This window comes from Coenobita brevimanus, chromosome 63 (assembly GCF_032717465.1).
Source record: "Coenobita brevimanus isolate Jiangsu-jjx chromosome 63, ASM3271746v2, whole genome shotgun sequence".
Lineage (NCBI taxonomy): Eukaryota > Metazoa > Arthropoda > Malacostraca > Decapoda > Coenobitidae > Coenobita > Coenobita brevimanus.
The window spans coordinates 36,555,430-36,567,443 of NC_137016.1; the positions used below are offsets into that span (position 1 = coordinate 36,555,430).

At 45.2% G+C, this 12,014-nt stretch overlaps 1 protein-coding gene across 1 annotated transcript in view; it reads right to left on the bottom strand.

Moving 5' to 3' along the window:
* The window catches only part of C3G (C3G guanyl-nucleotide exchange factor), a 195,864-nt gene that overhangs the window by 124,074 nt on the left and 59,776 nt on the right, over positions 1-12,014 (bottom strand). Inside the window, exons 6-8 of the mRNA XM_080275935.1 lie at positions 2,638-2,854; positions 1,409-1,556; positions 664-776 (exon numbers count right to left, since the gene is read on the bottom strand). Of these exons, the coding sequence (XP_080132061.1) occupies positions 664-776; positions 1,409-1,556; positions 2,638-2,854 (478 nt within the window). The remainder of the gene's footprint in view (positions 1-663; positions 777-1,408; positions 1,557-2,637; positions 2,855-12,014) is intronic.

Consider the following 12,014-nt stretch of genomic DNA (forward strand, 5'->3'; position numbering starts at 1 on the left):
TGAGAAATAGGGAGGTGAGTATGGAAGTTAAGAAGTCACTGCATGATAGTACAGGGTATTGTGATCCCTACCCTGACGTATGGAAGAAAGGCATGGACCTTGCAAGAGGGGAACAAGTCAAGAGTGACAGCAGTGGAAATGAGTTGCTTGAGAGGAGCATGTGGAGTAACGTGGAGGGACAGGTTGACGAATGAAGAAGTGAAGGAACGCTGTGGGATGGATGTGGATGTGGTTGAGAAGATTAGGAGAAATACACTGAGGTGGTTTGGACATGTGAAGAGAATGGAGAATGAAAGTCTGACTAAGAGGGTGTATGTAGGTGAGGTGGAGGGAGGGAGAGGGAGAGGTAGACCGAGGATGAGGTGGAGGGATGGAGTTGAGAGGTATATGAGGGAGGGGGGGGTGAGTTGGGGGGAGGGTAGTCAAATGGTGGGTGACAGAGCGACTTGGAGGCGTTTTGTCTGCGGCCACCCTTTGCGGGATTAGGGCGTCGGGCTATAGATAGATAGATAGATAGATAGTACTTCTTTGTGCCTTGCACCATATTCTAGTGGCAAATCTATTGATAAAACTCATTATTCAAATGAGGCCAAGTTACTGTGAAAGAGTATAGGTTAATAGACTATCTATCCTCACACTCACACAAACACAACCATACTTTACCTGTAATAAGTAGGTGACTTTTCTAAGGAGTTGTTGTTTTCGTGTGAGGACGGAAAACTGCCTGAGTCCGATATGATTATGTTTTTCTTATCCGCAGCCAAATCCACCAGTGCCTATATGAGTAAAGGAGTTAGAACAGGTCGAAGTTTTATTATAATGTCACTCATCACAGTACAACTGTCTCTCATTTTTTACAGGTACTGGCAAAAAGACACCCATGAACAATTAAAACCAATCTAGCGGGCCCCCCCTAGCTACAACTGAACTTTGTAATTGCTTAAAAACACCTGAAAATGATGAATTTTGTGATGGTTTCCTAATTCACAAATAAGCAAAACCAGATAATAATCATCATCATTCATCATCTAATCCTACATTGCTCCATGAGGAGATCAAAAAAAAAAAAAAAGTGATGACTGTAGCCAACATTTAAGCATCCTGCAGTGTTAGAGAGGGCCACCTTCACATGATGACACAGGCATAACTGAGTGGCTCTTTTGGCTTGCTACACAAACATCTCTCATATCCCTACTTATGTTATCATATAATTCTTCCAAATGGGATTATAGTAAGGCATACTTAGACTACTTAGTCTACTTGAATTAATCAACCTGATGTAACCTAACTGATCTACTCTGACTAACCTAAACTTACACAACTGACCTACTAAGGGGCATAACTGTCTGAAACTGCAAAGCACTAATACCCTATGAGTGGAAAATACCCTGCGGGTGAAGGGGCATACCTGAACTGCATCCCTGACCGCTGAAACTACCTCATCCGCTGTGCGGGTGTTGTGGTGGTGGTCATCGTGAAGCAACAGCTGGTCGCTCCACCGCACCAGTTCTGCTAGGCTGTGATTCACACCTGCCACTGCCTCCGCCACCGCAGAGCTGAGAATATGGATATGACTGAACATGAAAAGTTACATGAAAGAGAGGTACATAGTGCCTGTTCTAACCTGACGTAGATCCCTAACCCCTTTCAGGTTGGATGATTGCTAGGTATAGTTAGACTAAATGGCTGATTTGATTAGCAACCTAGGACACACATTTCTACCTCATAATCAAGGTTCCACTTCATACATCTACAATTTAGTACAGTATTCAAGTTGTGGACATGGTCCAGTTCCATTAATTGGAGACATACCAGCTATTGTGGTAAAGTGGTTAAATGAGTGATCTGTCATCTGAAAGGTCTTGACTTTAAAACCAGGTGGGAAAAAAACTGGCTTGATGAGGACTGCCTATACTTCTTATTTATTTATAAAAAAAAAAAAAAAAAAAAAAAAAGTTGGTGCTTGAGAGAAACACCATCATGTGGTGGCACCAATATGGCTATATAGCTCTGCTGTGCATTTATTGCCTACTAATGTCCCTCAACTCTCTCCATATCCTCTGAAATGGGAATGGTGGGCTGCTGAAGGGCAGCTTCACCTTACAGACCATTGGTCTCACATTTCAGATGAACCATAGGCTGCAGCTACTACTCCACACTGCCAAACCATCTTGAGATACTCATTGTAACATTTTTCAACATTTCCAAAAGTAAAATACTGTTTTACAAGAAAAACTACTTTGGCAATGTGATGCAAACTCAAAATTAGAGACTGACTACAAGAGTGTATGTGAATGTGGTGGATGGAGTGACCAAGGATGAGATGCAGAGATGAAGTGGAGAGGTAAATGAATGACAGCAGCATGAACTAGAGGAAGGACAGCCTGATGGCAGGAAACATGGGGGAAATGGAGGCTACCTGCCTGTGGCCACACCCTTTGGGAGTAATGCGTCTGGCTATGGACAGATGAATCGATATACAGTACTGTACAGGTAGAGACAGACAGACAGACAGACAGACAGACAGACAGATGAATAGCCAGATAGATAGAGAGATACTGTAGGTAGATAGATTTGGCTAAGACATATTTTTAGCTTAAATCTGTGCATAAGAACAAGTCAACACTCCTTTCTTACCTGTTTTGGTTGGAAAAAGATGGTCTAAGGGCAAGGTTGAGTGCAGCAACCATCTCTAGTACCACCGTGGCCGAGCCAGGAAGCATATCATTGATGCTCTTCTCTGTGATGCGCTTCTCCACCACACTGCGGTAGAAGTTTAGCGCTCGCCACACATGTTCAACCTTGCTCTCCAGGGTGTCACTGCCACCACTTGGCTCAACCTTGACGATCTTGTCTGTCAGAGGAAGACATGTAAGTTGTCATGAAAAGCAAACACTATAAATATGAATAGATTAAGTTTATGAGAAATATTATAAATATAAACAGATCTAAGTTGTGAGAAAGTTTAACAAGTGAATACTGTATATATCTAAGAAAGAACAGCTAACTAAATGTCTTCTTAACTACTGTAAGCAAAAGATTATATGACTAAACTTTTTTCACCTTTAACTGGTCCAGGTTTTTGTTCTTTTACAGCTTATTCTGTATTGCTCCTCAGCAGAAAAGTACAGTACAATGACTCTAAATTCTTTTCATGACACTTCTCATGACTTGCATCACTTTCTAATGTTAACTGGCATCTCAGCAATCAAAAGGGATAAATGGTAATTTTAGGCCAAGTTAAAGGAAAAAAAAATAGTATACCTAGTGACAGACTGAGAGATTAGGGCATATAATTTTATTGGTTATGAAGGCTTCCTACCACCTCTTCCTACCCACATCCTTCTTTACTTTAAGTCTGCCTAAAATTGCCATCTCTCCATCTTGAATGATGAGTCACAACAATAGATTAGCAGGGAATTTGACGATAGTCATCATGAAGCACTATGGAAAGGATGTTCACTTGTAGCTTTGTCTTTTTCTGCCTGTAAGCGATGTGAAATTACCTGTAAATGCATGAAAATCTGGGCCAAGTAAAAAATAAGTACTGTTATTAAAAAAATATAAATAAATATCAATCTATCTATACTTTTTTTCTTTTCTTTTTTTTATGCGAGGAAGAAGGAACCAAAGGCCATGAGCCCGCAGTAACAGTTCCCTCCAAGAGAAAAACAAAATACAATAGAGAGCCAAATTCAAGATCCGATCATTTTGAGATGCCTGGACACACTGCGTTTGAAAGACTGGAGATCATAGGCAGGAGGAAATACAGACAGAGGGAGACAGTTCCAGAGCTGACCTGTTGCATGAATGAAAGACTGGGAGTAACGGTTAACTCTTGCATTAGAGAGTTGGACAGAAAAGGGATGAGAGTTTGCTGAAAGACGGGTGCTACGCGCCCGTCGTAGAGGTGGAGGAATGCAAGCAGACAGTTCAGAGGAGCAGTGACCATTAAAGTAGCGATAGAAAAGAGATAAAGATGCAACAGTGCGGTGAAGAGACAGAGGTTGAAGGGAGTCAGTAAGAGGAGGAGAGTTAATGAGACGAAAAGCCTTTGACTCCACCCTATTGAGAAGAGCTGTATGCGGGGAGCCTCCCCACACATGAGAGTTGTACTCCACACAGGGGCGGATAAAACCCCTGTATAGAGTCAACAATTGTGCAGGGGTAAAGAAAGAGCGGAGTCGGCTTAGCACACCCAATCTCTTGGAAGCAGATTTTACAAGAGATGTAATATGATCTTTCCAAGATAAGTCCCGAGTAAATGAAACCCCAAGCATGTTCAAGGATGATGCAGGATTAATCTGAATATTATTAAACATTAGTGGGTATACCTGTGGAAGATTTTGTCGGGTTGATAGGTGTAAGAACTGAGTTTTAGAAGCATTAAAGACAACCATATTATTTTCACCCCAGTCAGAGATATGAGCCAAGTCAGACACTAGGTGTGCCATAGCCTCATCCCTTGTTTCTTGAAGTAACTGTTGAGATGGGCGTTGCGGGAACCGAATGGAAAGGTGAAGGGTGGAGTCATCAGCGTATGAGTGAATAGGGTTATAGTCGGCCTTGCGCCCGTAAGCGCCTGTGGTGTGGCTCGCACCTGTTTACAATGGTGCCACGTTTCCTCAACTTGCGATGTGAAACGGAAGCTATTTATGTACAAGGCATCACAAATTCGATAAATTCAGATGAATAAAACTTACACTTGTGTATTTTGATGGATGAATCAACAGTAATCTAATTATGCATAAAATATTTATACAGTAACACAGAAACATGGCATACATATTGTACAGTGTTGCTAAAAGAAATAGCAGTCACTTTTAATGTTTTTTAGCGTAGTTTTAGGGTGGTTAATAATATTACAGTTATGGATATAATAGAATGAGCCTGAAAAAAGAAGAAATATGCCAATATCCAAAGTAAAAGAAATAATTCATATAATTCTTATGAGTGGCAGCACTGACAGATAGCTTCCCTACAGAGAGAGAGAGAGAGAGAGAGAGAGAGAGAGAGAGAGGCAGGAGAGGGGCATGCATTGAATGCATTGTCGGCATCACTAAATATAACAAAACCAAATTAACAAATGAAAGCACAATTATAAATAACTTATAAAAGAATCAAAAGTACTCAGGGTGGCTCACATTTCCCGCCATGTGGTAGGTGAATCCAGCCCCCCCTTCCCCTCTCCTCCCTTCTTAATCCCTCCTGGGTGTCTCAGGTCAAATCCCCCTTCACACTTCCCCTCCCCCCTGGACCACTACGTCGGGGTGTATGAATCAGTAACGTAACAAACCTCTCAGCAGACAGTAACTTTGACACTCCATCTACTACTAAATATAACAAAACCAAATTAACAAATGAAAGCACAATTATAAATAACTTATAAAAGAATCAAAAGTACTCAGGGTGGCTCACATTTCCCGCCAGGAGAGAGAGAGAGAGAGAGAGAGAGAGAGAGAGAGAGAGATAACGGTATAGAAAACGTGGCAACACTGTACACAGGTGCGGACCACACCACAGCCGCAAACGTGCGCGAGTCCTACTATAGATGTACAGCTTAGAAGATCATTGATGAATAAAAGGAAGAGAGTTGGTGATAGGACAGAGCCCTGAGGAACACCACTGTTGATAGATCTAGGAGAAGAACGATGGCCGTCTACGACAGCAGCTATAGAACGACCAGAAAGGAAGCTAGCGATGAAGGTACAGATAGAAGGATAGAAACCGTAGGAGGGCAGTTTGGAAATTAAAGATTTATGCCAGACTCGATCGAAAGCCTTTGAGATGTCAAGTGCAATGGCAAAGCTTTCGCCAAAGTCCCGAAAGGAGGATGACCAGGAGTCTGAAAGGTAGGTGAGAAGATCGCCAGTGGAGCGTCCCTGACGGAACCCATACTGACGATCGGAAAGAAGGTTGTGATAGGAAAGATGCCTTAAAATTTTTTTATTAAGAATTGACTCGAAAACTTTTGAAATACAGGACGTTAAAACAATTGGACGATAGTTGGAGGGTTGGGAGTGGTCACCCTTCTTTGGGACTGGCTGAATGAGAGCAAACTTCCAGCAAGAAGGAAAGGTACAAGTTGACAGACAAAGGCGAAATAGTTTGCCTAGGCAGGGTGTAAGCACAGAAGCACAGTTCTTGAGAACAACAGGAGGGACCCCATCAGGCCCATATGCCTTGTTAGTACTGAGGCCAGTAACGGCAGAAAATACATCAACTGAAGAAATTTTAATGTCAGCCATGAGGAAGTCAGAGGGGGGAAGTGATGGAGGAACAGCACCGGAATCGTCTAAGGTGGAATTGGAGGAGAAAGTCTGTGCGAAGAGATCTGCTTTATCAGTAGAAGAAATAGCTACAGAACAGGAGCGGGAAGAATTCGAGTTGGAGAGTTGAGAGCATTTAGTATGGATGAAATTATTTTTAGTAGAGCGAAGAACAGACTTAGCACGATTCCGGGCAGAAACGTAAAGATTATGTGATTCAGGGGTGGGTTGGCTCCGGTACCTTTTGTAGGCCTTCTCCTTGTTGCGGACAGCATTAGAACAAGCGTGATTAAACCAAGGCTTTCTTGCGTTAGTCAAAGGATATGAGAAAGGAATGTATGCTTCCATGCCCGAGAGAATAACCTCCGTAATGCACAAGGCACACTCAGATGGCTCACGGCCATGGAAGCAATAATCATTCCAGGGAAAATCAAAGAAGTACTGCCTGAGGGCCTCCCAGTCCGCAGCTCCAAAATGCCAGAGACGACGTTTCCCTGGAGGGTCCGCAGGCCGTACTGGAGCGATAGGACAGGTTAAGGTAATAAGGTTGTGATCGGAGGAGCCCAACGGAGAGAAAAGATTAACAGAGTAAGCAGAAGGATTAGTTGTGAGGAAGAGGTCAAGTATGTTGGAGCTCTCTCCAAGGCGGTCAGGGATACGGGATAGGGTGCTGTACAAGCTGCTCTAGGTCATTAAGGATAGAAAAGATGTAGGCTTGTTCACCAGGTGGATCCGTGAAAGGAGAGGAGAGCCAAAGGTGGTGGTGAACACTGAAATCTCCAAGAATGGAGATTTCAGAGAAAGGAGAAATGGACAGAATGTGTTCCATCGTAGAAGTAAGATAGTCGAAGAATTTTTGATAGTCAGTAGAATTAGGGGATAAGTAAACAGCACAGATATATTTAGTCAGAGAATGACAGGAAAGCCGAAGCCAGAGAGTGGAGAATTCAGAAGAATCAAGTTCAGGAACACGAGAGCAAGATAAGTCGTTGCGTATGTATACACAACAGCCACCTTTGGCTTTGAAATGAGTATAGAGAAAGTAGGAGGATACAGAAAAGGGTTTGCTGTCAGTTGCCTCAGACAGCTGAGTCTCCGTTAGAAAAAGAAGGTGAGGTTTAGAGGAGGAGAGGTGGTGCTCAACAGAGCGAAAGTTAGAAGAAAGGCCGCGAATGTTGCAGAAATGAAGAAGAAGAGAGTCAGACAGTGGTTCCAGGCTCCTCGAGTCGTCACCGGGAGAGGGGTAGATGGCGGGGGCATTTATGGTCCCCCCCCCTGGGGACTCCGAGGCTGGGTGAATTGACGCCATTTTGGTAAATTTTGAATAGGAAGTGTAGTGTGTACTGTGCATGTAGTTTGGAGAAGATAGATAGAGAAATTTGTACTGGAGAGCATGCTGGCCTACTCTCTGTGTAACTGAGACACTGAAAAAGTTCAGCAAAGGAGGATGGTCAGGAACTAGTCCTGAGGGCTGATGAAACGGGAGCTCCAGCACTCCCTGTCATCAGCTTTCCATTCACCTCGGGAGTACTGCCCTGCTCGACTGGTGCTACAGTCTACTCCACTGTATCTATCTATCCATCTATCCATATACATCTATATCTATCTATCTATCTCTATATCTATCTATTGCCAGACACCATAATCCCGTAAGAGGTGGCCATTTGACTTTGAGTTATTTGTTTTACGGGGAGGGGCACTAACCCTCCACCAACGCACTTGTTGACACATAGGGAGCACGTATGGTTTGGTTATATGGTTACCACCCAGCACTGTAAATGGTTTCCTGGCTTGCAGGAAACCATTTGGCTTGTCACTCAATGTAAAGCCACCTGTAATGGAAAGAAAAGCAATAAGAAGTGACAGGAAAGATGGGAGAAATAGGAAGAGAGAAGGGCAGGCACAAAAAAAGAATGATAAAGGCTAAGGAAGAAGTAGGCAGCACTATATCAAATGAGTGGATGATGGTCGCCACCACCTACCACCAAATATATCTATCTATCTATCTATCTATCTACTGCCAGATGCCTCAATCCCGTTTTGGGTGGCCACAAACAAATTGCCTCCACATCGCCCTGTCTCCAGTCATTTCACACCCCTGCTCCCAGCTCACACCCTCCTCTCTCATACACCTCTCCACCCCATCCCTCCATCTCATCCTTGGCCTCCCCCTCCCTCTCCCTCCCTCCACCTCACTCACATACACTCTCCTCGTTAGTCTCTCACCCTCCATCCTCTCCACATGGCCAAACCACCTCAGTGTGTTCCTCCTAATGCTTCCGATCACATCCACATCCACGCCACAACGCTCCTTCACTTCTTCATTTGTCAGACCGTCTCAACGTGTGACTCCACAGGCTCCTCTAAAATAACTCATTTCCACTGCTCTCACTCTCGACTTCTGTCCCTCCAGCAACGTCCAAGCTGCACTTCCAAATGTTAGAGTTGGTATCACAATAGTCATGTAGTAGCTTTTTCACTCCCATGCTCACTTCCCTGTTTCTTATCACTGTTTTCAAGGAACCAGCAACCTTTCTTCCCTGTTGCACCCTTTCAAGCACTTCACCCTCTAAACTTCCATCCTCACTCATCACACTACCCAAGTACAGTAATCACTCCAATATCCGGATCAATAGAGCCATCGGTAGGTTCGGATATTGGTTTTGTCCGGATATTGGGCCCCAGCTTATGGACTTGTACTTACGGACCCTAACACAGAGAAACACCTATACAACTCCCTCCGGACATGCATAGCACGTATTTAACACCCAAATCACACCAATAAGGCACATAAATGACTGAAATAAATGCAATAGACACATAAAATGTGGGTTTAGAAGTATGTTCATACATTAATAAACATTCTGGTACTTATGGACTCTAACCGAACCTAACCTAACCGAACCTAACCGAACTCTGAAAAACACATTCCTACTGCACATGCATGAGGTAAGTTTAGTATGGAAAGAAGTACAGTATGACACTTTCTGGTAAGTATAGTATGGGAAAAAATACAATATGAAACATTCTGATAAATATAGTATGGAAAATAGTACAACATGAAACATTTTGGCTACTTACAGCAAGTCCCTGGCCACCTCGATGAATAACCGCCTCCTCTCGGACTCTGACAGTAAGAACGATTTCCTGAAGCACTTGCACTACACTCTTCCTGAAGTCTTGCACTGAACTTAGTCACTAACACACAGAAGTCCGTTCTTTTCACAGTGTTCACTTTAGTCCAAATAATGTTCCATTAAATTTAAGTGTTGCACATTAACTTTTCCCAAGTTTTTAAGTTTCCAAAGCCAAAACAAAGAAGGTTAGTTACGTTAAATTTCTTTTCTACTTAGTCTTTTCTCCCAACTTGAAAACCTTAACACAACACACCGTTTTTTCACTGCACAACACTCAAAATTCCCGTGTGGTCTAGTGGAGAAGTTCTTGCTGTTTATTCACTGTCAGAGCCCGAGAGTATCACTGGCAGGCGTCACAGGGGTGCATCGGTGGGTAGTGGTGATGGCGTACCGACTACAGAAGACTCTGAAGACAGCCGCAAACTCACGTCGAGCGGTGACTCCACTGTAGCTGATGTGCTGGGCTGTGGCTCGGAGCATGAGGGCCTGTCTTGGGAGACGGAGTGGAACCAGGGCTTGGCACAGCGGGGGTCACGGGCCTGAAAAAACTGTCAATCGTTGACTGACGCAAGGACCGACGATTCTGGCGATTGATGATGCGCTGCCGGAAAGCACGCACTTCCTCCACGAGTCCCAAGGGCCCCATCTCCCTGTCGCAGTCCGGGTGTTCCAGGTAGTCTAGGACGAACTCTAGATGTTCCCGGAGTGCGCTCAGCTTGGGGATGGCTGGAGTAGTGTCCTGCTGGGCGGAGTCTGCATCATCATCACCTTTCGTCGTCGGAATCTTCAAGTTCGGGACTGACACCAGCAACCGAAGACGCGATCTCGATATCAGACAACGTCTGATACCCAGGATAAGCCCTCGTCGTCGTCCAACCACTCACGAACATCGTCCACATCAACATCGTCGCCGTGCGTACGCAGCCGTGCATGGAAGTCATCCACGTCAAACCCTAGGAAATCGTACTCCACATCTGTTCCGAGAAGCAGACGAGACCAACCATTTTCAAGAGTTTTCACAGGGACTTCCTTCCATGCACTAGCCCAGTTGTACAGCGCAGACTTGATGTTGTAGCGGCGAAGGTTTTCCAAAGTCCGCTTGCCTCGAGTGTCACGTCCTTCCCTGCGCTCGTCCTCGTCCTCGAGAACCACCATCACCTCGTCCAGGAACTTCCGACGGTACAGGCGCTTTGTTGCCACGATCACTCCTTGGTCCATTGGTTGAATGAGAGCAGTCGTATTAGGTGGCAGAAACATGCACCTAATACGGCCATTCTCAGCAACCAAGTCCTTGTCGCACGGGTGGGCAGGTGCATTGTCGAGGAGAAGGAGAGCCTTTACCTGGTCGCGAGGAATTCCCAGTGTCTTCGTCTGGTAATGTATGACCTCCTTGGCCAGTGATGGTGAAACCAGTCTTTGAAAATCACAGCTGTGAACCATGCTTTCAAAGAATGGTACCATACGACAGGAAGGACATCCATCACCCCACGAAGGCACCGAGGCTGCTTTGCACGGCCAACAATAACGGGCTTAAGCCGGTGCATGCCGTTAGCATTGGCACAACACAAAGCAGATATCCGTTCCTTAGAAAGCTTGCGGCCAGGTACACGCTTCTCCGTCTCATCGGCGAGAGTGTTCGTTGGCACCGAGCGATAGAATAGGCCAGTTTCGTCAGCGTTATAGACTTGACCGAGAGTGAGGCCCTCCCTGTCGATCAAGCCTTTCACCTTGTGCCGAAACTCGTCCACTCCATCCTCGTTAGCGTCCAATGCTTCGCCATGTGCTTTACGGTTAGTAAGGCCATGTCGCAACTTGAACGCGAAGAGCCAACCCTCGGATGCCTTGAAGTCTAGGGCGTCGTGAAGCCTTGCAAACTTCTCAGCAGCAGCCTTCAGCTCCGTTCCACGTACCATCACACCAGCTGCACGTTGCTGTCGATACAACATCAACGTGGAGCGGTCGATCTCTGCATACTTGGGAGTAAACATAACCTTCCTCTCCACGTTGCGTTTGCTTCTCGACGAGAAGTCAGCCGTGTACTGCATGAGCTTGTCTCGGGAACGCTTGATATCAAACAAAGTCGACCGGGCCAGGTTGAACTCGCGGAGAATGCGAGAGGAAGACCAACCCGCATCAACCTTCTCCAATATCTCCCGTTTCTTCTCCAGAGTCAACAACACTCTCTTCCTTTTCTCAGGAGGCGGGGCCATCATCACACACACTAAGAGTAGGGCAGAGAGCAGCAGGAGGCCTTGCAGCAAGTACGGCACCACCACAAAAGCGAGCACGTGGGCAGCCATGACGAAGAGCGTAGGTCTTGTCGCGGTGAGAGACAGGCGGGACGTGGGGAGGATGCAGCGGCGCTCTATCGGACGTCGGAGGAATGACGAACCAAAACAATGCTCTCACGCGGCGCGCGCGGCAAGTTCAAATTACGGACGGCAAAAAATCGATTTTTTTTCCAATTTTTTTGGATTTTCGGACCATTTTGGGAATGTTTGATCCCAGGACGATAAGGTTCGGTTAGTGGGGATGTTCGGTTATTGGGCGTCCGGATATTAGAGGGATTACTGTACTTAAACACATTCACATTTTCCATTTCCTCCTC